General features: G+C 38.3%; 2 protein-coding genes across 3 annotated transcripts in view; one reads left to right on the forward strand and one right to left on the reverse strand.

Moving 5' to 3' along the window:
* Window positions 1-167: 167 nt before the first annotated feature.
* Window positions 168-610, forward strand: LOC134745787 (cytochrome c oxidase assembly protein COX19). Its single transcript, XM_063679874.1, has one exon. It carries the CDS (start codon window positions 269-271, stop codon window positions 539-541), a length of 273 nt encoding a protein of 90 aa, XP_063535944.1. The 5' UTR covers window positions 168-268; the 3' UTR covers window positions 542-610.
* A 1,167-nt stretch (window positions 611-1,777) lies between these two features.
* Window positions 1,778-26,413, reverse strand: part of LOC134746178 (matrix metalloproteinase-2) — a 218,673-nt gene continuing 194,037 nt past the window's right edge. For both annotated transcript variants that reach the window (XM_063680494.1, XM_063680495.1), the window contains exons 5-12: window positions 15,463-15,612; window positions 9,502-9,647; window positions 7,439-7,597; window positions 6,522-7,024; window positions 6,165-6,306; window positions 4,111-4,270; window positions 3,886-3,989; window positions 1,778-3,650 (exon numbers count right to left, since the gene is read on the reverse strand). In XM_063680494.1, coding sequence (XP_063536564.1) covers window positions 3,358-3,650; window positions 3,886-3,989; window positions 4,111-4,270; window positions 6,165-6,306; window positions 6,522-7,024; window positions 7,439-7,597; window positions 9,502-9,647; window positions 15,463-15,612 — 1,657 coding nt within the window. In that variant the 3' untranslated portion in view covers window positions 1,778-3,357. The remainder of the gene's footprint in view (window positions 3,651-3,885; window positions 3,990-4,110; window positions 4,271-6,164; window positions 6,307-6,521; window positions 7,025-7,438; window positions 7,598-9,501; window positions 9,648-15,462; window positions 15,613-26,413) is intronic.

Consider the following 26,413-nt stretch of genomic DNA (forward strand, 5'->3'; position numbering starts at 1 on the left):
TGTATCTGAATGTAGCTTTGCGAAGACATAGGTTGCAGAACTCGAACAGTTAGCGTTATAAAGCATAGCTCGAGTAGCTTGACCGTAAAAAAAGTTCATTCTGTCATGATTCTGTCGCTGTCAGTAGTGTCAGTCATCGATCAGCTGTGCAGTACAATATAATATTAGTATTATTAGTTCGTTTGTTATCACTTATTATCGCTCATTATTTGATCGTTTGAGAATTGTATTCATCTGGCTTCCTGCATGAATTAATTTTTAGAACACCATGTCGACTGCTATGACATTTGGTCAAAAACAGTTTATACCAACGCCACCAGATAAGGGAAGTTTTCCTCTGGATCACGAAGGAGCCTGCAAGAAAACTATGGTGAAGTACATGAAGTGCTTGTATAACAACAACAGCAACAACACCCTATGTCGTGACGAGGCGAAAGATTATCTTGCGTGCAGAATGGACAACGGATTAATGGCAAAAGAAGACTGGTCGAAATTGGGTTTTAAGGATGAGACTGCACAAATCAAAGAAAAAGCGCAATAACTTCAAAGACTGATTATAAAGTAAGATATTCGCCATGTTCATAATAAATTAATTAGTTTATTAAAAATCTCTGTGACTTCTCATTTAAATAGCCTTTTCTGGGGATTCCTCAGAAAATATTAAGTCAGTTTTGCTCATACCTGAAGGGTAAGCTCCCTTGCTTATGCAATACTACTACTTACTTTACTTATGATTGTTTTTATTAAGATATAATTATCTTCAGTTTGTCTGGGTCATAAACTAATTTAGGCTCTACTTTGTCTTTCCTGCACTCTAATTAAAAATATTGTTGAAACAATGTTCATAATTTTGGTACAGCCTAAAGCTATGTTGGACTAATTTTGGGCAATATGTATCATAGTTTAGTTTAATAATTATGTAAATACTAAACTCAGATGTCCTGTAGCAAAATAAATAAAAAAACCCAGTCTATAAAATTATGCACCTTTATATTTAATTAAGGAAACTGTAGGTCTAACTTAAAAATGAAATGTATAATTATCACGCACTTTGTAAATGACAGTTTGTTTCTTGTTTGTTATTAAAAAGAAAATAACATGACCAGAAGTTAGGTTTAATTATTGTTAACTTTCAGCAACACTAGATATAACTTCTGTTTTCCTATGTTAGTATGATCTTGTCTGTCACAAAGCCTATTTTTGTTATAACATTACAAAGACTGGCAGCGAGAAGTGAGGTAGATGGTTGAAAAGGTGAGGTGAGGTAAACAGTAGGTCATAACATTGCTACAACCATATAGGCATAGACAAGTAGATTATTTTGGTAAAGGGGTTTTTGCAAGCAGTATTTTATTTGGAAAAGCTGATACTCATAAACTAAGTAAACGGGGCTCTTGACAACTTTAAACATTTCGATTGGCCATGAATATTTTAGCAGGAACTAGTTCAACTCATAGCCATGTTATAAGTAGGTAGAGTATAACAGGCTATGATCCATATTGTATAAAATATAAGATGCTTCTTTGTTGTAGGTATAGCAAAGTATTCTTAGTGATAATAATCGTAAATCCTTAAATGCTGTCCCTTTTGTCGAAAAACAGAATGGGGCTGTACACAACCTAATATTTAGTTAATTATTGTTAGTTTTTTTTGTAATAAGGCCAAGGTGTAGATGTACTTTAGAAGTATATCTACTGATATATAACTACTGGTAATATTATAGGGTTTGTTAATGTCAATAGGCAATGGGGTAATGAAATAATTTAACCAAAATACATCCATAAAAAAATCTTTATTTTTAATACAATATTGTATTACTTATATTAACTAAAATGACTTACATAAAGATATAAAATTATGTACTATAATAATATAGGTTATTTAATAGAAGATTATAAAAGTTTGATTTATTTTATCGCCAATCATTTGTGGCATTTTAAGTAAATATCACAGTTATTATTAAATTACTTGTGACCAAAATAGGTATTAAAACACTTTTCTTCTGCCTATATTAAAGAACAAAAAGGAATTGTTAGGTGATAAACACAAGTCTTCACAAATGGATTTAAAGTAATATCTATGTAGGAAATAGTGTTTATATTTTATATTTTGCAACTGTTGATTGCACAATATATAATATTAATTTAAATGCAAACATTGTGGAAAAATATTATTATTATTATTTTCATTGTATTAATACTAAGTTTAATATGACACCACAATGACACACTTATCAAAGTATCTGAAGATAATTTATTCTGTACAAAATCTAACTATAATAAGCACCATAATCATTCCACAAAGTTCCAAACGCATTCCCAGATTGGCAACTCAGCTGGGGTTTATTTAACTGGTCAAAATGACAGATCGTGACATGGCCATCTTATGTAAATTTTGTGTGACCACGTCACGCGATCTATTACTTTGACGAGTAGAATAGGTCCCCCCCCTGTTCCATAATATTTTTTATCATTCCGTAATACCATTTATGTTTATATTTTCACAGTTCCATAAGGCCATAATCGTCCACACACCACTTCAGTATATAATTTTAACTGCTACATTATCATTATCACCTATGTTAATGAATATTGGTACATAACTCTAGAGAATGTATTTTACAGATTACAGAATATGTGTACCTCTTTTAACCAGCATAAGATATTTAATCAATAATATATTACATAATTACGAACAATTGTTAAGAGAGTAAAGTATTAGTGAGGAGTAGATAATAAATACTTTATACAATATACACCTAAAATCGCATTACATCTAATTAAGGCAGTTCTGTAGATATCATTTGAGTAGGTAGATAGACAAATATTAGGTACCTATTTAGATAAAGGTGAAAACAATACACTTATTAATAGGTATAATATGTAGATGGATAATTACATAAAAATAATATATGTTCACATCGAAGGACAACACAAACTGTACAGAAGCTAAACGAATGGTGTTATATACCTTACATGTCATCAAACCGAACTCGATCGTTACTGAGATCAAAATGTACATACAACATTACTAAGAAATCATAAATTGCATCAATAGGTACTAGAATTATACTAATAGGTATAGTAATTATCGTAAAAAGTCATAGTCATAATACTAAAACGGGCAGTGCATAATTTTGCGCAGTAATAATTCTTAATTCTAAGACTCAGTTCCGACATCGCTCCGATATGTTGTTGTCGATATATTAAAACCCAATCACACCCCTACTAATAGAGCATGCTCCCGGGTACCAATATACGAAAGAAACAATTTCCTGTTTATACGAAACCAGGGCCGAGAGTTTGCCCATACCGAACACGTATTCTATTTATCTAATCAAATATCGTAACCGTAAATTCAGTATGCGAAGGGTATATGTTTGGCATAGAGTAGAAGAATAGTAGAGAGTAAAGGTGTGAGAGGGAGCAGAAGCTCGGCGCGCGGGGCGGCGCCGACAGCGGGGTTGGGCGCGGGAGAGCGCAGCGTGGACTCGGGCGCCGGCGGCGCGCGGAACGGCGCGCGGCGCCCCACGCGCTCCTCGGGGCAGCCCATCCAGAAGGACGCCGACGCGTACTGACGCTCGTGCTCTACTCGCATCTGCAGGTCGTTGAACTTCCAGAAACCCTTGCCTTTGAAGAAGTAGGTCTTCCCTGTTGACAAAAATATGCATTAACTAATATACTTATCTACTAATCGGAGAACGTGTGTTTTTGCCATTTGGGAAGTGTCTTTTTGGCACATATCATCGGTTTTGCTCAGAAACGGCTACTCCGATTCCCATATGGCATTAGGTTGCCGATTCAAATTCCGCTCGCGGCTAATCATTTTTTATAATTTTGCTACTAATACTAAACATGGTAGGTGCTTAAATTATAAAGTAGTTACCGTCTCTCCACTGAAAGACGCTGTCTATGTTGTAGCCGACGCCCTTCCACATTGACATGTCCCGCGGGTAGTCTGGCTCCACGCGCCCGTCATTTTCGTCGTACCTAAAATAGTTACATCCACTTTAGTTCCTATTGCAGATACCTTACGTTATAATAGCTACTTATCTATCATAATAAACCTAATATTCATTTCATGAAAGGGCTTCTAATATGTTGTACTTACTTCCAATACATGGTGCCGCTGTAGAAGTATGTCTTGCCGTTGTGGCCCCAAACCATCGCGGCATCTAGTTTCTCTAAACTCTCGGGCAGACCGAGATCCATTAGAGGTTTGGGGTAGCCGCGGACCAAACTCACTTCATCAAACAAGTACAGTTCTTTACCTGAAAACATACGTATAAATTATTAAGATAGTAGCCGGCGTCCATAGGAATCTTTTCTTCTCATTATAAAAAACATTATAATAGTTTAAATTAAACAGGTTTAAGATTACAAACAGAGGCGTATTTAAAAATTTGGCGCCCCGGGCCATTGGGTCCCTGCCGCCCCCCATGACCCTTGAAGCACCCATGAAGTAAACACAAAAGCATAATTTTCTCTTATTGCCTTTCTGCAGAGCTTGGTATCGAACCTATAGCCAACTGTGAGCGAGGCCGACGGCCGAGCTCTGCATAAGGGTGGAGGCCTGGAGCGTCCGATTGCGGTGTGCTGCCCTGTGAGGCTGAAGGCCGAACTGCAGAAGAACAGAGCTCAAAGCACTGGTCATGTCTAAGGGAGGCTACGAATATGATTAAAGTTTTCTGCGGGCCCAAGAGACTTAAAGGGCGAGCTTCAGTGGAGCTGAGCCGGGACAAAAACCTATGTCCAAGTAGACGAGCTCTGCATATTGCTAAAGTACCGGATCGTCTAATTGCGGCGCTCTTCCGTGCAAAGCCAAAGGTCGATGTGGGAAAAAATCAATGTTGGGATTGGAACAATGACCAAGTTAAAGTGACACGTGACACCAAAGGCCGAAGACCGAGCTGGAGGAGGGGAGAGTTTGGAATTGGTTTGGAGCTTGGAACCAATGTGATCTCGGCTCTCCTGCTACTCGACCTTTGGCGTTCGCTCAGATTAAAGCGGAGGCGCGACTTGCTGGAAATGCTGGAATGCTTCGGTTTTTCTGGAAGGCGCGACTTTAAGCTTTTCAGGGCTCGCAATTAATCCGCCATTCTTATTATGACGAAGCGTCAGCGAAGGTCTCCGTTTTAACTCGGGCATTTTGCTTTCCTATGTCCAGGTGTTTTCCTCTACAGGGCGCAAATCTTTACCGATTCTCGTGAAATTTTGTGACCAGATTCTATGATAAAATAGATCTTTTTCGATTGTCGATCGAGTTTTAGGAAAATTTTCAAAATGCGTAAATTGGCATAAAGGATTTAGGGTCTCCCCAGATATATCGACGCGCATTGAGCAAAAGCCGAAAAAGCTTTATGTCCGCGCAATAGGAGCGAAAAAGCAGGTGCCGGCCGATGCGAGCCGAGCCGAATGACGACTTTTTCGCTCTTATTGCGCAGACATAAAGCTTTTTCCTATCGGATTTTGCCGATTCCGCGTTGACATACGTGCGCCAAAAGCGTCTATATGGCGCTTAAGACCATTGTGAGTTCACTGGGATTATGACTCAACGAACTAAGTATTTTTCAATTTTACATTTTCTAAGCTTATTAATATATATAGTGTACGGTTTCCGGTTGACGTCGGCAACAGCGTCTGGACGCTATGCGCCACAGAGGTACGGACGTCGTACACGATATAGCGGCTGCTGACGCAATGGCCGGCGCCTAGACGTCGCTCACGGCGTTTATGCCGTCAAGCATGCAGCGCTAAAAAGCATCTGGAGCCTTAAGGCGATGTGAAGAGCGACGTTACAGGGCGACATCATGAGAACTCGACGACAATCCGACGTGGGTAAAGAAGGTAGAAGGCAAATGGGCGCAAACGCACTGTAAAAATTGTAATATCTACTGGAAGTAGACAACAAATAAGTAGTTACTTACTTTAAATTAAATTATGTCTAGTACCAGTAACACCTCAAAAAAAATGGGGCGCCACTGAGGCACCCAAAACTGAAAGCAACTGAAAGGCAGCGGCGGCCTGCGCCGCCCCCCGCAGCCTGCTGCCCCGGGCCATGGCCCCCTTGGCCCTAGGGTAAATACGCCCCTGATTACAAAGAATAAAACAATTCAATTAAAATATCTTCTTTTTGTTTGTCTGTGAACAGTTTTATCTACTTACCGATAAAAAAAGCAATTTTCTTATCTGGTCTCTCGTAGACTGCATCAACATGAGTTAGATCTCTCGGTAATGCTGTCCACATTCTTGAAATTTCAATGGGATATTCTTTGTATCGGCCATGAGCTCCTATCCTCCAATGGTACTAAAATAAAACAAAGTAAATGATTATGATAAAACAAAAGAATTGATTAATGAGTATATTTTTCGTGATGTTTTTAATGAATGGAAAAGATGATGAGTTCTATTTATAAAAAAATAATTGCAATCGAATTGGCTAATATTTCACTTGAACCATATGTGTGGATTTCTGGCCCGACGTGCATACTGTATGACATGTTGAATGGAGCTAGTACTTACCCTATTCTTGAATATGAACAGTTCTCCACGTATAAGGGCTACGGCGTCATAGCTGGTGTCGCATGTATCGGGTTTGTCGGAAGGCATCGGCTTCGCCGTAGGTTTTTCAGGATGATACGCCGGTTTGTTCGGATACGGTCGAGTCGGGTTCTGTCTTGGATAAGTAGGGTATTCGGGTCGTGTGGTAGGGTAGCGGGGTCGGTAGCTGGTCGGGCGGGTAGCCGGGGGAGTAGGGCGCGGACGCGGGTGCGGGCGCTGCGGGTACTCCTCGCTCGAATTCCGATGAGGCCGCTCTGGTATGTAAGGTCGCTGTGGTTTCTCGGGGTAGTAAGTAGGGAATGTAGGATTTTGGGGATGGTGGTGAGGCCAATTAGGGTTGTGGTGGGGGTGATGATGATGTGGCCTTCTAGTTGTAGTAGTGGTAGTTGTTGTAGTCGTTGGTGGTGTTCTCCTAGGTGGTGTCCAGTTAGGTATTTTTCCCCATACTCTCTTTTCTTTTGGACCTGAAGAAAGACAAGACGCGATAAAATTTTAACAACCCTGATGTTAACTCCAATAGTAGGTACGTAGGTAGTAACGGGTGTTTTAAGTTTATTGCAGCTGTCTAGCATATATGTCTTGCAATTAGATGGTTAAACCATTTGAGTCTCTGAACTATACGGCGTAGCACATAGCACATCGTAGCACGTAGCAGAATTTTCTACTGTTGTAGTTAGCAATGTGTCTGTAGCGGCGGCTTTTGTAGTCATGCAAAGTCTACACGACTTTTTTTTATAATAAATAGGTATATTGTGAAGGTACATTTATATATCGTGATCACGTGGTATATAAAAAAACAAATATGGATTAGGGTGGAGCTAAAATGGCCAGGGGTCTATTAAGAATCGATAAATTGATTTTTTTAGAGTTATACTCACCATACATTTGTTGAATGCCATTCCTGTCGTCGGCCGGTAGCACGAAGTTGGGCTGGATGCCCTGGTACCACGGGAACATGAGCGCGCCCTTCACGGCGCTGTGGCTAAGCCCCAGCGAGTGCCCGAACTCGTGCGCGGCCACCGCAAATAGCGAGGTCCCTGAAAACAATGTTTTTACTTAAGAAAAGTATGCACCTATATCTGTCAATTTCATAAAATCTTTTTTATTTGTCTATAATAAATTTATAATCATAATATTTAGGTAGATCTGTTTAATGGTATCATTAACTGACTAAGAATATGAAATAAAACTATGAAAACGGATTATATCGCGTATATTGAATTTATAATACATCCCGACGTTTCGAACTCTTTACAGCGTTCGTGGTCAACGGGTGACACCCGTTGACCACGAACGCTGTAAAGAGTTCGAAACGTCGGGATGTATTATAAATTCAATATACGCGATATAATCCGTTTTCATAGTTTTATTTCATGAGTAACTATCGCGGTAACCGAAGACAATATTATGACTAAGAATATGCTAATGCATTAAATCCTCACTTGTATATTCCAGGCGGCTTAGATTCCATAGCGATATCAAAAACGTATTGGATATGCGCTTGATAGTTTTTAAGTTAAAATATGTGTATGACTTCGACGAACAAATATATATCAGGTACATTCTATTGTGCAAGAAATATTATACAATAATTCTCCCTTAGGTGTTGAGCGAAAATTGATAAAAGCTTTAGCGTTCAAAGGGTTAAATCGAATGCATAAAAATGCATTACACCGTTGAAATTTTAACGAATCGGCGCGGGCTACCTGTCTGGCTAAAATGTCAAGTTCAGAAAACGCGAGCCAAAGGTGGATATTTCCACATGGGCGGGCGGCCACAATCCGGCGCTGGCCGTTGTTCATTGCAGTAAATTATCGCGTGTGCGCACATGGTAATCGCAGAACGCATATTTGCGCGGCTGCGGTGCACGGTGGGGCCGCCTGCTGGGAGTGCTGGGTGATGTTTGCAGTGTCCACTCTCCAGTCAAATTAACACTATTTTAATCTAATCCAAAATGTAGGCCTATGTCGGCAACTAAGTACCTAGGTATAATATCTAAAATATTTCATTGCCTATTACAATTAAGCGGCAACATGTCTTAATATTTTATATACCTAGGTACAATTACTGTAACAATGTTGCTGAGTATAATTAAATACAATCAATTAAATTTTCGACATATATTTAGGCATTTAAACAGCACTGCGCGATAAAGAGCGATCGAAAATGGTGATAGTAGGAAACTCGCTCGAACTAGGTATCACACGTTGCTACAATGTTTGATCGCTCTGAGGTTCGGACTTTCGGAGTAAATCAGTATGACGCGATAACGGTCGTATAGATGAGAAAACTAGTAAATAGAGTATCGATTTATGCTAAGGTATCCCCTGTGGTAGAAACTTGTTCATTGCTGTCGGAGTAACATGTATTAAAATCTGTCAGTAATAACATGGCATCAGGTGACTTGAAACTGGAACATTACACTTAGTATTAGATTTTCATAGCCTAGCTTAAACATAGGTGGAACTCGATTGGGAACTGTGTGGAGGTTTTACATATTTCTGGTGGACCCACGACCTAAGTAGGTAGGTACTTATCTCCAGCGTATATTCATATTGTCGCATTTAGGGTATATAGGCTCCATAGTATTGTGTAAACGCGAAGGTGCGAACTAGCGCTCGCCGCCTCGCCCCGCCATTTGCATGTCAAACATCGCTGACCGCGACATTCTCATTTCCGAACGATACAACGCGTTAACTTTTCATGGAACTACCGGCGCAATTCTAATTAAGTGAAACTTTCGTGGCTGTATGCTGTGCCTACTTTTTATGTAAGTACTGATTAAATTTTGTTTTAGGGCGGGTAGTTTGAAACAGCCTAAAACAGTTGTTAATATTCGAGAGCCAGGGGAATTTCTTGCCGTAACATTGTATTTATGTGTTATATATTTAAAGGTTGTGTCTTAATATCTACGACAAGTTATTTCTTTTGTATAAATTACCTTCCTCATCCTCGTTCTTGGGCTGCAGCAGCCACAGCTCGTCGTCGTCAAAGTGCGCGTCGCCGCCGTGGCCGCTGCCCGGGAAGAACGCGTGCGCCAGGATCGAGCCGCGCCCGTCGAACGCGTACGCGTCGCCATGCTGGCCTCTGGAAACACAAAACAAAACACTCCTGTCACAGATACAATAAATGTACAGATAAAGGGAACACGAAACAGCTACGGAAAAATATGTAATTATTAATATAGGTACCGTACTAGAATTGATCCAACTAATAACAATCTAATGTAGTGGAAACTTTTTGAGTTTAAAACTAAAAATGATGCAATATAGGATTGTGTTATTAAAGTTGTTGCCATTAAGTTTCAATGGCAGAGAACAATGGCAGAGTAGTAATATATTCATTTCCCTACAAACAACAGTTAGCCGATGGCGCTGGAGCAATCAAACTTGCGTCCCTGGAGCCCGGCGCGGCACTCCACTACCCATCTAATCATTTTTAGCGACGCAAAACAACGAAAAGACCGGTCTGTGTATAATTCACGCCATATTAACCGAGCCCGAGTATCGAGTTTTGTGCGGAAGTTGTGCTATCAGGTGGATACGATAGGGTGAATAATGTTACAGTTGCACTCGGGCATTTTGAGCATGAAGCGCCTATAGACGTTCGATTCGTAGAGGACTTAAATTATGTTATCAATGAAGCGGACTAATTTAGAGTATTTTCAAGATTGACAATATTTACCTAATTTGAGAAATTTAAAACCTAATTTAAAACCAGCGGCCCTTGGGGCTAAATAAGGCGGAGCTATACGGAATTCAGCTCGTCTACAAATACCCAAAACATAAATAATTTACTTTTATTCATTGAAGGTTTAGTTAAATAAAGAAGGAAGGGAAGACAGAGCTTCCATCGTTAAAATAAGTAATAGGTACTCACATCCTTTAGTTAATTCGATTTTGGGTATTTAGTATTAGGAACTAAGCAACTGATCGGAGGGCGAAGTAATGTCTCCCTATCACTCTTCCATATTAGTACGACAGAGAGACATTACCGTTTCGTTCGCTAGCCCCTCAGATGCATTTAGACGTCTTGAGGAATCCATACCTCGTATTTTCCGTATTTTTTTGTGTGTAAAAATTAATAGTAGGTAGGTATAGGTACCTAAGAGGATAGCGAACGACCGCTTCTCCTTACAAAAGTAGTCCCTATTATGGAAAAAGAAGGGGCATAGCTATGGTTAACATTATTACACATCAAATTGGGTAAACGGATTTTCCATAATGTCAATATACAAAATTCAAAATTCACTATAATCTTACCTAATACCTATATAATACATATAGTCACGCGTTGATTTATTGCCATTATTGCTATAGTCTCGCTGAGTACTCGCTATAGCAGTAATTGCACTTACATCACCAGCGAGTTGGAGAACGCAGTTAAGTTGTACGTATCCTTTATTACTTGGGTAATATTACAGTTTATGAGAGCAATAAATCTCGTAGACGCATATAATGGTCGTGCGCTGTGTCGGCGCGATCCGCGCGATGCAGTGATGATGGACTGCTGTACGGATTTCGTGAGGCCGAAATTGATATAGCACCTTGTTAAATAATTGTGTTACATCATTCAATGTTCTTTTAGTTCGATTAAATCCAGTTCGTGTTAAATGATTTTCTGTTCTGGGGCCCATTTCTCGAACGGTATTAGACTAATATTATTAGTTCACGGACTATCAAGTCGTATGGGTTGCCATGGCAACACACTAATAATATTAGACTAATACCGTTCGAGAAATGGGCCCCTGTAGTCCAGAATTGGTATTTTAGAAAATGAAATGCTAGTTTTAATAACTTAATTTACAACTAGCTAGGTTAACTGAGTGACGAAACCCCATACTTAAAGTGCCATTTTCAATCAAGAGGATACTTATTGTCGCTAGTCAATAAGGCGCTATTTTTTTTCACATAGCTTCAATTTGAAATCAACCTTATTGACAACCGACAATGTGGTACCTTTTGGTTGAAAATGTCATAATGTCAAGTGTCAAAATGTCAAGTACATATTTAAAGTCTACATTTAATACATAAATAATTTAGCTAAAATTATACGGTAATAAAAAATAAAATTTGTGTAAAAACTGTAATAGATGTCATATATTAAAGAAAAAGTGACGAAGCCCTCCAGTGTAGTTGTGTAGACAAAGTAGTAGATACACTAGTTTCTTACACTCGTGTACAATCAAAGTAATAAAGTTATTATCTACATTTTTAGACTATCTGAAAACCGATAATTTTTGGTAGATTTTTTTTATTTGTAATGTATATTAATATGTTATCTATTTGAATTATTTGTAACCAAATGCTAACCAGTTTCACTGTACATGAATCTGAAACGCACACAGGTATGTATCAAGCAGGGTACATATCAGAGTAGCTATCGGAAGCTCCTGAATATCGCACGCGGAAGAGTTTTATAGTGTGTTGTATAAGTTAACGGCTGCGTAAAATCCATCGCAGGTGAATCGCGTCGCATTTACGCGTCGCGTCTATAATCTATGGAGGCGATAATCAACGTGTCCGCGGTTTATGCGAACATATCAGAACCCTGTTAACAATATTGTAGAAATACCTTAATTCTTGCACCATCGGTTCATGAAGTCGCGTTAGCATACTCGATAAACGCCCAATATTATTACAATAACAATTTATCCTATTAGAAACGTACAATACCTGTCTCATGTACATGTCTCAGTCAGTCTCGACGTGGTCTCGACTCTGTCAGTCTAGTTATCGACTGAAAACTGTATTTTATACGTCTTAGTTTTTGATAAATTAACATACGAGAAATGAAAATTAGAGGCTTTAAGTGGAAATTACTAAAATAAACTACCCGTTTCAGTGGGACAAAATGGCGTAATCACACAGTTTCGTCATGTCCGTCTGTTTAATTCAGTGAATTATTATAGAAAAAAATCGCTCCGAGAGTCAAAAATATCATGTACCGCCCTCTAACTTTCGAACCAGGCATGCAAATAGTTTGAAAATAATTAACTGAGAATAAAGCTTAATTAACATTCCACGAAAATTATTTCAGCGTTTTGTATTGTATGAAGGTACGGAACCCTCTATTATGCGTGGTCTGACACGCACTTGGCCGATTTTTCGGTGCTCTTTTGAGTTACTATACGCTCATCGTCATCACACTACCTTCAAGTTAAATTTTTATTGTGCTGTGATTGTACGAGTACCAGTGAGCGTTGCTACGAGAGCTACGCGTGGCGTAGCACCTGCAGCCCGTGCGTAGCGGCGTTACTACGGTTTCCGAGGCAGAGGATAATGCCTATTAACATTTGGCAAGAGAGTTTACCTGAGGAAAGTATTCCCTACCTACCGAAAGTTATTTGTATAGTTTTTTACGTTTTTGAATTCGACTGTATTGTGAATAGATATCTATTTCGCTATTTTAAAACTTTAAAAAGTGAATTTGATTTAGAGCAGATCACTAAAGTCCGTTTGTAGGTAGGTAAATTTAGTACTGTCAGCATCAATAGCATCTGCTACCCTGGAATTCTTTTCAAAATAGAGGTATATCTCTATATATTGTTCGCATTCAAAAGTATATGTAATAATCTAATTGTTCTACATATAGAGACATACCCCGTTTTGTTAAGGCGATTAAATACGATACTTTTGACGCGTAGTCTGCTGTTCATGCTGTTTTAAAATTACGTGAATCCAATTCTAATGAATTCATTGTAAGCTAACTAATAAGTTTAAACTTAGCACGTGACCACAACTTATCCAGAGCTGCTCGTTTTCGATACTGTAGAAAAAGGAAAAATATGCAAGACCACAGTGAAGTTAGCGCTGCAAGTTTTGAAGCTGGCCGCAATATGGCGGTCGCAATATGTCCGCGCGGCGCTTTTTGTCGCTCGACTTTCTCATATCGTCGTCTACGGCGATTTAATAAGCGAAACTTTGGCCGTCGCTCATTCGATATGCGACCGCTGTCGGGGACGCTCCGTCATTTGTCAGGGCTTAGGGCGCGGGCGAACTCTAATCGCGCGTTCTCATTATCGCTCTATTATACTTAGATCGATAAAATTTGTGTTGATACTTATAAAATAAATCATTTACACAAGTAGACTTAGATTTATAATAAGCAAAGTTATTTTTAAATGATATATTTAAATTTTAGCTAATATTTAGTTATTAAAACTATATATTGATCAATGGTCAAAGGACGGGTCTCAAGTGTCAACTTTCGAACAAAAAACAAAAGCCTTAAAACGTTACCTAAAGGGGCCCACTGACTATGAGTCCGCCGGACGATATCGGCTTGTCAGTTGTTCGGAACTTCCCATTTTTTGTTCTAACTGACAGGCCAATATCGTCAGCGGACTGATAGTAAGTGGGCCCCTTAACATAAGCTACGTGCCTAATTTTAACAGTGTTTCAATTGTTGTATAAATGTAACCTTGTTTTAATCATTATTTACTCGTGCACGTTTTTCCAATAGATAAGACCGAAAGCGGATTTTGCGAGTCACGTACATTTCAATGAAACTGAATAGAATGCCGAGCGAAACATCCCACGCACTGAATTGAAAATGATGCGTCACCGTCCAAATTTTAACAGGAGCTCCATCTGGTCCCGGGGCCCGGCATAATCTGCCTCTTAAGCCTTGGACGAGAGGTGTATCCAATTACGGAGGCCACTGACACATCTTTAGCCTAATCCTTTCAGCACGACACCACACCGGTAACACTGCAAGTTGTCACTATACGTTCAGGATTGGAATCGGCTTTGTAACGGTTGTTGTTTTTGGGCTACCAGACACAAAAATTAAACAATGTTATGATGTATGAAAATACATTTATGATACAAGATATTGCAATGTTTGTGCGAGTTCATCCTAGAGGTAAGTCGGTAATAATAACCCTGGCTGTAAAAGTGAAAATATTTATATGATAAACACGACAAGCGCGTTGGTCTTTTTAATTTAGTGAAATATACTGTGCGGTTAGATTGATTTATGTTAGATTGCCGCATAATATTATTTATCTATTTTATAGGCAAATAATTTGAACTGTAGTACTACTTATAGGGGTATTATTAAGCACAGATCCACTGCGGTTTATTAGATATGCAGTGCACTAACGCATCGGCCAGTCGGAGCGGCCGACCACTTTCTGTTCGCTCTGATCTGTAATTTAATCATGGTCACTCTACCGCATTGAATGACGTATTACGAATGTTGATTGAACCCATGAAGTGTTATTGTTAAAACGTTTAAGTGCAGTCCCTGTTGGATAACTGAAAATATTATCAACGGACGGAATATACCTATTAATAATAGATATTGAAATATGGATAATTGCTGGTTAATTACTAATTAGTCTAATTGGTCTGGATTTCATGCTATAATTTTTGTCTAATACCTACGAAACAATGCTAGAAAAAGTTTTTTTGTATAAATAATTTCAGTTCACACCAAATATACGCAGTATGGACCTAGCAATAAGAGATCCGAAACAGTTACTGATAGGTGTTACTTTTTTACGAGTGGTTGTTATACTTGTTATGTGTCTTTTATTCCTGATTTTCATTACGGTGAGAGTTCAGACGCTAATTTTTAGGGTTCCGTACCCAAAGGGTGAAAACGGGACCCTATTACTAAGATTCCGCTGTCCGTCTGTCCGTCCGTCTGTCCGTCTATCCGTCTGTCCGTCTGTCACCAGGCTGTATCTCATGAACCGTGATAGCTAGACAGTTGAAAATTTCACAGATGATGTATTTCTGTTGCCGCTATAACAACAAATACTAAATAGTACGGAATTCTCGGTGCGTGAGTCCGACTCGCACTTGGCCGGTTTTTTAAATAAAATATGTCGTAGATACTTAGGTACACTTAGATTTGATCGCAGATTAGTAATAGTTGTAAATGGAACACTTACCTAGCAAAGGACACGACGATGTCAGCGTCGTCGGAGTTGATCTCCGTGAAGGTGAGTCGTGAGGCCTGCTCCCACACGTCGAGGGCGCGCGCTAGGACGCTGCGCGTGCCATACGCGCTCAGCGCGGCAGGGCGACGTGTCGACGACAGGCTGGAGACAAGGGAAAAACATTCGTTAATCTTGTGTTTACAAGTGATAATAAAAGTAAAACTTGAACGGCCCCATTTCTGTTAGAACTAAAGATTCTGTTAGAAAAATAAAACGGTACAAAGATTATTGACACGTGTAAACCAATTTGGATTATTAAAGCGCCTAGACCTATCGGTAAGCATTATCTCCAGATTTGACTGGAAGTCGGTTGCCATAGGTACATTTTTATTTTAGCCAGCAGTTATTTTAGTAACTTATTAAAATAACTTATTAAAACTTGGTCGTCTGCTGTTATTTTTTCTAATAACTACCTTTATTAATTGAATGTTTGAGGATAGTCTTAAAATGTGATAAGTATCTAGATTATAACAATATAATTTATCTCTCGAGAAATGGGTGCTTCCCCTCGTCACAAGAAGCAAATGGTAGATGACAAAATATCAGCTTACATAATTATGTCGTTTTACAGTGTCAAATGAAGATCTGTAAAATATATTTATTGAGACCGAGGGTGAGCTTGGAAACTTGTAGTAGCGGGAACATTTTCAGTTCCAGACGGTGTTTTATATCCTTATAATCCCATTGGAAAAGTAGGCAAGCACTTCGGATTTCATTGGATACTTATTCAAGTCACGTTTTAAATTAATGTATACCGCAATATGAAGTTTTTAGAGAGTTAATGCTTCTTCAACAACAAGTAACTAACTATAGGTACAAGTTAGTATTGAATTGTAAATAAATATAGTATGTGAAAAAGATGCCATTTGCTCAAGAAATTGTAAATTCAACTTCGTTACTTTTTCTAGCGTAGGTAAAAATTCTATCAATACTCATAAGTTTTTCTATTGCCAGTATTGTCTTAAGTTATTCTCATCATCATATTCCTTGGGATCTGCTCGGCAATCGAATTCCAGGAATTGTTACGAAAGCAACCAGTGCTAGTTTTTACAAAAGCGACTGCCATCTGACCTTCCAACTCAAAGGGGAACTAGGCCAGATCATTTTAAATATACCTAATTACCGAACTCTCTTTCCCAGATTCCCAACATAGGAATACAGGAAGGTACGTAATACCTACTAGATTCCCATTACATCCAACTACATATAAAAGTGAAAGATACCTATACTAAGGATAATACAGGATTATTCAGGAGACAAAATCATACATAAGCTAAGCGTCGTACATTGAATAACAATGTTTACAAGGCTCATCGGTTTACGTGGAGCCAGTCTCACTAATCAGGGGTCATTAGTTGCGCGGTACACGGCGTAGATGTTTGTCAGAGCTTTGGTGAAGCACGGCGCACGTGGCCCGCACTGCGAGCTGCGGTCGCCGGGCTCCGGAGTAATGGAATAATCGCATTGTGGACAATTTGAGTGACTCCGCCCTATTTAACGCTGGTTGCGTTTATTACACGGGATTTATGCGTTGTCATGTACACAGAGAGAGCTCATTAGTTCTGCACGCAGTTTTAATTTCAAAGCTACAGATGGATAGACTATTAAGCCAAGAGTACTTGCCAGTATTTGCCTTGTCTATTGTATTGGTTAACGAAAGATTAAATTGAATTTTATAATCTCAACTTTTGCTATTCAGTACCTGTTGTGAAATATTGGTGGATAAAGCCAACTAGCCGCGAATAGAAATCGGATATTCGGTGATGCTGGTTTGCTGGTATTGCATTCAATCAGTTTCATGATATATCGCTGTTAAAATATCGCACACACATGTGTACATGTTAATGTGTACTTCTATAAGTATATAGAAGTTGGTAAGTAACGAACTCAGACTAGATAATTACCTATGTAATTATCTAGTCTGAGTTCGTTAATATTTTGTAACGTTTTGTTTCATTACGCCACCATGGGTTACGCGACACAATTACACTTGATAAAACGATAAAGGGAATATAATTCAGCGTTTTTAATAGGCTGGGCCCCAGGACATCCCGCTGGCGGATGAAACCGCTCCAAATTTATTATTGCCATATTAACATGGTTCGCCGTCCGCGGCACTATATCAGCGCACTGTTAATTGCAAGCCTTGGATGAAATTGCAACCACATTTCAATGTTGTTTTGTCAACGTGAAATAATGACTACCGGAGTCGATAAACAGGCTTTTTATAGTAAGTATTACAGCGATGTAGCGAACGATAATGCTTTTCGTTAAAATGTATTGCAGTGTATGGCGCAGGGTTTAAATATAACAGTAGATGTCCGCACAATAGGGCATTGTCAGTCGACCGCCCACTTGGTCGACAGCGTCCTTCAAGCGCAGCCCCGATGTATGCCTACCTTACACCCCATTACACTGATTGTCTGATAATCATGTCCACGCATGCTGTCCGCATCGCATGCTTGATAATGATATTCATATCCACCGACGGCCTGTCATAAAAATGATAATAAACGTAAGTGCGTTTAACAACGTATTTAAATATAACTACCCATTAATTCAAAATAAAGTGCCTTTAGAAGAACTCGTGAAGCCTGAAAAATGCTAATAAAATTTTATAAGGAAACAAGGTTGTATAGCAAGGTTATAATTTCCCTTTAGGTAACTGTATGTATTCTCGATTCACGTGCCGGCGGTCTCTACTGAAATTTATGAAGTTTTTGGTTGGATTTCCAAGCACTTTGTCAAGATGTTTTGAACGAGTTTATTGGCTAATGAAAGCATATAAAGCGAGTTGTGGGTCGAAGTTGGAGTTGGGGGTTGTTGGTCAACGTGAGCGCCGCGCGCCGCGCTCGCCGGCCACGTGAGCACGTGACCCGCTGTAGGCGCATTGTAATGGCGCTGGGGCCGCTGGGTCAAGTCTCCTAGCGACCACTTGCCATCGATATAACCAGAAAAAATAAACACGCGTACCTTCCTACATAGCTTTGTATCGTGTATGAAATCGAAATCTCACAATACGTGCCTACAACATTTATGTGATATGTTGTAGGCACGTGATATGTGATATATATAAGTGCTTACAAGTCTTACAACAGAGCGTACTGCGCGCGCGGTGACGCCCGCATGAGTTAATGAATATCTTTATTCCCAATAAATAAGTTTCGTCATAGTCGGTCGTAAACCGTCACGATGCGAGTCCGATACATTAAAATGTTTCTGCATAATTTAGCAACGGGCCGGGGCGGATGGGCATTGCGTTTATAGCGCGAAATAATAAAACATGCGATGTCACGACATCACGGGATGTCTTCACAACGAAACGGACATAATCTCGTTACGATGTCGTAACAAAGAGATTTGTAAGCACGAGCTTTATGGTCTGTGTCCAACGAGCTAAAATTTAATTTTGCTGAAATAATCTGTCAGCGAACCATTAAAATAACTTATGTACGCTACATTACATCTTAAAATTTTACATGCACCAACCAAATTGCACGAAGCATTGTCGATTTATATACCTATCTAGAGAGCCTATTTAATATGCTTATTTAGTAATTAAGTTTGGATACATTATCAGTTTATTTACTTATGTTATTTATTTTGTTATCGGAAAAAACTAGACAAGAATTTGAGTTGTAGGGTATATGAGTAAATGCATAGTTGAAGTAACAAAATATGTGGTGGGTTTTGAAAACGTGACTGCCAACTGATTGATATTTTGTAGAAAATAATGAGATTCGGCTGTTATACAGTTTGTTCTACTTATGGTAAATACTGCATTGACGATATATCTCAGTAACCCGTATGACAATTCCACAGATTCCACTCAAGCTGATTGACCTTTATCACATTCACGTGTCGTCGTCTCCTGCAATAATGCACTGCTTTAAGCCCCCGCGCCCGCATCACGCATCAGACGCCGTTTACTACGCCTAGCCACGCCTCACAACCTATAAGACGAATGCGTACTACTTTCATCTCATACTTCGTCGTAGTTAAATGGGCAATACCCATTGATGCTCGGCTCGCCCGGCATTTCAACGGCAGTCTGCTTCGGTCCTGTAAAAGGATTTAAAACTTCCCGCCGTGAATTTGATGACAGCAAGTCTATTACGACGCGTCAGTCAAGAAAGTTTTCGTGTGATAGAGGGGTTCAAGAGGTTAAAGTTAGTTTCTGATTGGCGTTGTGTGCCCAGCCCAAATGATGGGTATAGTTATTTATTCATCAAGTCACTGTTGAGGTTTTGGTGCCGATATATGAAATTGCTACAACTACATATTTCATTATTCCAATAGTACCGACTACGTCTTCCTTTTTGTAGTAGGTACATATATGGATGAATTACGATATTTACATGTAGATTGAATGGTATTGTTTTGTATTGTAGTAGGTTATTTCAGACACATTGTTAGTTTACAGTTTAGGCAAACACTACATGCTTGTTACTTAAAGAAAACGGACTAATTTACGTATCACAATAGAGTCCCCGGCAAGCTCGGCCGAATTTCACCTTCCCATACAAACGTAGTTCCGCTCTCATTTTAAAACTACGTGCTGGATTGTAATGAAACTTTGCACAATTACAATGACATGAGGTATATCTAGGTCTGAAATTTGTTTATATAGCTCCAGTTTATAAAACAAATAAAATAGAGCAAAAACAAGTTTTGTATAAAACTTAAATTCGCTGTATTTTTTTAACTATGGTATCTGAAGCTACATAAACTAATTACAGACATAGATATACCTTATCCTATTGAGTACAGTTTCAGAGCAATCTAGCTAGTCGTTTTAAAATGAGAGCGGAACTACGTTTGTATGGAGAACCGAGCTTGCCGGAGACCCTTAGGACTTACCCACCCACCCTTGATACCCACACTTAGAAGATTTTATACTTTAGTTAAATTAATTCCTAGTGATGATTAATTATTAATGATGAATACTTTAGCTACATGTCGGACTGATCATCTGACATACAGTGGAAGTTCAATTCTTTATTTCGTTTAAAAATGTTGAAGTTAATACTTAATGTTTTTTTTTGAGCAAGGTTTACAGTACGTTACACAGTTAGAGATTTAAAGAAGTTATAGGCACATTTATACGATGTGACCTTATTGCTAGCGCTAGTCCTTCGTATTTGATCATGGTGAGAACTACCGTATCCTCGATGAAAGTTGTAGGAGACCTTTTGTTGTCTTAATGTATTTGTGACTCTAGGTACAGGCAAACCGAGAGTGAGCACTGATATGCCAGTATTTTTGTATTTTTAGGGTGACCATGCCCTCGGGTTCGATTCCCGGTTGAGTTCCCAATGAAGACATTACATTATGGCTCATTATGGAAAGATGAGATATGTGAGTTAAGCGTACGCACGGGAGCGTAGCCCATTGTTGATTTATAGGATCACCATGCCCTGGGTAACCATTCCCATGACGCAAGCTCCTAAGAGCTTAGAACTCTGTCTTAATACGGCTTTATTTTTTTAGTGATTTAGAAGAAGTACCGATGTTTAACAAGTAATTGTCCCAATTAACTATTTTGGAATTTACAGCGCGTGCCACAAGTTGTGCGCACGTCGACAGAAAACTTAACTAGGCCGGGAGACAGTGCCGCTAGTAGTAGAATATTTGTTGAATATTATTTGTTGTTAATAAGAGATGAATGAAATTCGATACATTCCATAACAATTAAACTCTTACATTTCTTTTTATTATTAATAAAGCGCAAACAAATAGAGTACATCTTACAAATTTACTTTTGATAATTTTTACACATTTTTATTTTTTGGATTTAAGGGCTACGACACTAACACTACTGTTTTTCTTAATACAGGATATTGTAATTACTTAGTAAAAAATATTATTTTCTTAGTAAAGGATATTGCTTTTTCGTAGTAAATAATATTGTTCTCCTTAGCAAAGGATATTGTTTTTCGCAGTAAATGATATTGTTTTCGTAGTAAAAGATATTAATAACTAATTCTTCACGATAAATAATATTATTTCAAAAAAAATTGTAAACAAGTAACATGCGTTTAAAATTTTTTTCTGCCACCCCGGCGGTGAGAGGAACTTTCGTGGGAGGTGTAATGTGTTAAATGTCCACTTTCCATAATTAGCACAGTAACGTTTTGGTTTACTGCGGTATAAACGCATTTTGCTTGTATCAGCGACAATCTACGTATATAAAAGGTTAGGTATTATGAATAAACCAAGATTACTATACAAGACTTTACTCGTGTTAATACTCGCCTATCTCCACGACTCCCTAGTTCCTGCCCGGCCACGTCCAGTAATCTTCACCCTTTTGCATAACAACTTTACACTTGTTATTGCAATTACAATTCTTAACTACGTACCTTTTTTTTGCATTTGGCACACATGTCTATGTACGAGTAAGTACGTTAATAAATTTATCTATTACTTTCATTTATTACGCGTAAGGCGTGTTTTTGTTTATTTACTGTGCAGGTTTAACTGTAGTTACTAATGTTAATATAGGTTATGAATAAGTAACGAGTCGAAATGACTAACAAACACGAGCATTAAGACACTTGACGAGCCGCCATGGTCCGCTAAGACATACCTACGCTGAATCCTAATTGACCTTTATCGCTGCTCCTTCGATAATAGCTCCTTTGAATGTCGGCTGTCGGCCGGCGGATCTCACGTGCTCCATTGTGAGGAAGCATTGATGCTCCTCGGGGATTTGAGAGGATTTCCAGACAACGCCTCTATCGCCTTGTGTACATACATACGGATCAAACGCTGTTCACTTAGCCATGTTTATGGAGTTTGTGATGATTGCACTTGTAGCCCCGGCCGATTAAGGGCATCGAGATAATTAGGAAATATAGTACCGAATATATGGTATTAGAGTGGTGTTTGTGCATACGATATTGAAACCGGTTACTTGTAATTTCGAATTCTGGCTCACATCAAAACTATCTCAGAAATTTTCTTACGTAATATCGTGAAAAAAACCTGGACATTAGTAAAGTATTATAAAGTATTAATCCAACTTGCATTCAATCAACTTAGACCATTTCTTATAGTCCATCCAGAAGTGAGATGTAATAGGTTGAAAATTGAAAACATATGTTTTGTAATAATCGATTAAATCTTTGACCGGGGCAGTATGAACGCATAATCGCGTTGAGCAGAGAAATGAGCAAATCTGGTCGGTAGACGCCGCAGCGGCGTTCGAGTGCTAGAGGCGGAATTAAGTCGAGAGTAACGTTGTTATGACGATAAAGGCATTCTCGCTACGTGCGGGCATTTTCCGCGCGAGCTCAGCTACCAAATTGAAACGATTTTTCAGTGGCATGATTGCATCGGCGATCAGCGTTAGCACTAGGCTATTCATACCTGTGTTGTATGGGAAACGGGTGGGCCGGAAATCGAGATTTTTACCCTGATAACCCGATATGGCTGAAAAATCCGCACCGAAAATGTTGTTAGTCGTTTAATAAATGCTACGCACACGCGCGACACGAGGCTCGAGTAGCAACGCGCTGTCACATGGGTGGAATAAAAAGATTTTCTATCCAAAACAAGGAGTATTCAATTAAAATCACACATTTTAACGAACGAACTAGACGACTAAGTAATCTGATTCGACCTAAAACGATTGTGTTATATGATTCTAACACATATCAACTAAACGTTACTACGAGTAAGGCTATAAGTAAATACAAACTTAATCTTATTAAAGTGAAACTTTTATTCTATCGCCCCAAATTTTTTGGGCTGTCTTTAGCATGTCGCGTGATGCATTACAGCATTAGTAAAATTCTACTTTATTCCTAGTACTTAGTTCATAGTCTATAAAATAAGCATACGACTTTTTGTTTTTGAACATCACGGATACAATACCTACTTAATTCATTATGGCTATAATATAATAATTTCATACAAAATTTTAAGGACAGTAGACCTTATTAACCTTAAATATGGAGGGCTTCTGTCAAATTCAAATAGAATCAGTCAAAATACATAAAGAATAATGGGTATGTACGTTTGTAAAATTCTACTTTAATTCTAGTAGTTAAAGTTCATAGTCTTTCTTTATGTTTATCTAGAATATTTGATATTCTAAATGTGAAGATCCTATTTTCACTCTATAGTTATGTCTTTAAATGGCAAACACTTGTCCCTGTATCTATTAAGTTGTTCGTATTGATTATATACGGTCGGAGTATATGTATATGTACGGTAAACTTACACAGATTAAACCTATTCATAGGTATGTGTTATATACATATTTAATATATTATTTAGAAGTAGATTAGGATAACTACTCTTACAAAAATATTAAACGTTCTAGGTATGAAATCTTTATAGTCATGAAAGTTTCAAATTACAAGAGCCCTGCAGGGTGCATTGAAGAAGTACTTAGATACACGCGGGGAACTTTTATATTAGTTGGCTAAACTGAAAGACATGTAATTGGAAACTAGAAACTGCTGCTGCCGCGGCTGCACATATACAGTTGCTATCACTTTCATTTGGGTATTTTTAATCAAAACCATTTAATATCTACTGATACTAATACCTATCTAGATGTAAACTAAACCAAAGTAATTGACAAACTATCTTAAAGTATTCATGACTAGCTTAATGACAACAGCAAATAGAGAATTATTTATTTTAACTTTATCGTACAGTGTGATGGCGATATTGACCGTGACGTGAAAAACCGGATTAGAACCATATGCGGCACCCGAATGCCTCTTCGGTTAAAGGGTAAAATTTATAAAACAATCGTAAGACCTGTCGTCATGTATAGATCAGTGTTAGGCCCTAAAGGTGATGGATGAAAAGTAATTGCATGTAGCGGAAATGAGAATGTTAAGATGGATGTGTGGCGTGACGAGAATGGATAGGATAAGGAATGAGGAAGCCTGCAAGTTGCACCCATAACAGAAAAAGTAAAGGCAAATTATAGGTAAAAAATAAATACGCGCATGTGATGCGGAGGGATGACAGTCATGTGACGAGAAAGGTACCTATTACGAATGAATAGAGATACGAGGAAAGGAAAACTGAGGAAAAGGACTGAGTGAGAGATGATATGAAACGAACGCAAGTGAATGATGAGATGACGGGCAACAGAGAGGTATGTAAGAAAAAGACATGCCGTGCCCTGTCCGAATGGGACAAGGGCAAGCGAATGATGAGTACAAAATGGGTAGGAAATTAAATTCTTTGACTGTATACCTAAATACGAAGGTAGCCAGCATATCAAAATACTTCCAGTAGTCACCGTCAATCAAATTAGATCTAATCTGGAAATCGTTTTGATACCTTCATTTGGTCCTAAATGCGTGTAATCCGAGTTGGCGCAATCCCAGGAGGTGTGCATGAATTTTGGGAGCAGAGAGAGATACATTATTCCTTGGATTGCCAAACCACCCGATGTAGAAGGAACCCACCATCAATTAGAATGGCATTATCAGCAAGGTTTGACGGTTTATACACGGGTTAAAAGACGTTTTCGGATTTTAACATGATCATACAAAAAATAATGAAATTCAACATGGCAGCCATTTTTTACAACTTTGACTACGAATTCATGTTAGGTACCTTTCGGATCCTCAGATATTATCTTTTATCATGATTCGAGCTACGAGGAAAAACTGAAAAGAGCAAAAATTTATCACTACTCGATGCAGATTACTCGCATTTAGGCCCTACAAATGAAGGTATTAAAACGATTTACAGCTTGAAGGAAATTAATTATTCAAAAAAATTAATTTGATTGGCCTAGGTAAAGGTAAGTCTAGTTTTATCTTAAATAATTATAATCTTTTTTGATAAAACTTATAGCGCAAACATAATAAACTAATTAACACATGTTGGAGCATTTCTAACTAATTTCTTTCCTCCTACCGCGCCCTCCATTCCATAAACGATTGCATCATAAAATATCGACCACATTTGGTCGAATGACTTGCAGCTGCCAAACCGTTGTTTAAATTCGTTTCTATTCATATTTATCACCCCAATTTGTCGATATATTTAGCTAGTTTAGGTTTGGAAAGAAACAGAAACTATAAAAATGACAATAGGTTTTCCTAACCTAACATTTTTACCGGTCAATTCGAACAACGTGATAATTACCTACTATATAGATAGGAGAACAATACGAAATCTAATAGATACGTTATAGTTTAGTTCTCAACTACTTAACTTTTGCAGTTCGATTCGAGAAACCAATTGTCATTTCACGCTACAATTATTGTGATGTTTTGGGATATCCATTAGATATCCATTGGATGTCTAAGTAATATCTTAAGCAAATCTTAAAGAGATCGTTTAAGAGGACATTCGGAATCGCGGAAATGTCAAATTTGACATGACTTTCTTAAATATCTCGTTATCGTTTCTGTTTCATATCTAGTGGATATCTAGTTGATGTCTAGATCATTGTTCGAATTGGCCCGTGTGTTGAATTTGTCATTTGCTGTACTGTAAGTGCAGTGAGTTCAGGTTCAGGTCCTTGCTCGAGTTGTCCGAACGCAGCTTGATGAGCACTAAGCGGACAGCCGTGCGTGCCGAGGATCGCAAATATAATAATAAATAGTATCTGGATGATTTCGATCAAAAATAACATATAACATTTTTTACTTTCGCGTTTTGAACACATATTAAATCATGTTATTATTAGCACAATCGGATTAGGACTAACCTCGCAATCTCTTCCAAAGTTATGAAATTTGGTATGTATTTTAATTAAAAGTATCTTTTTCATGTCCACACTATTTGACATTTGGGGACCTCGAGGAATCGCAACCATCCTGGAAAATGTGTACCATCCTGGAGAAATTTGCGTTTTACTCTAAATCTACGTTCTCTATGAAAATATGGTGTAAGGCAACATTAAAGCTTATTAAATTAT

This window comes from Cydia strobilella, chromosome 12, assembly GCF_947568885.1.
Source record: "Cydia strobilella chromosome 12, ilCydStro3.1, whole genome shotgun sequence".
In the NCBI taxonomy this organism is placed as follows: Eukaryota; Metazoa; Arthropoda; class Insecta; order Lepidoptera; family Tortricidae; genus Cydia; species Cydia strobilella.

Bases quoted from the DNA above. Each gene is read 5' to 3' on its own strand.
- LOC134745787 (XM_063679874.1), top strand. From the start codon at position 269: ATGTCGACTGCTATGACATTTGGTCAAAAACAGTTTATACCAACGCCA.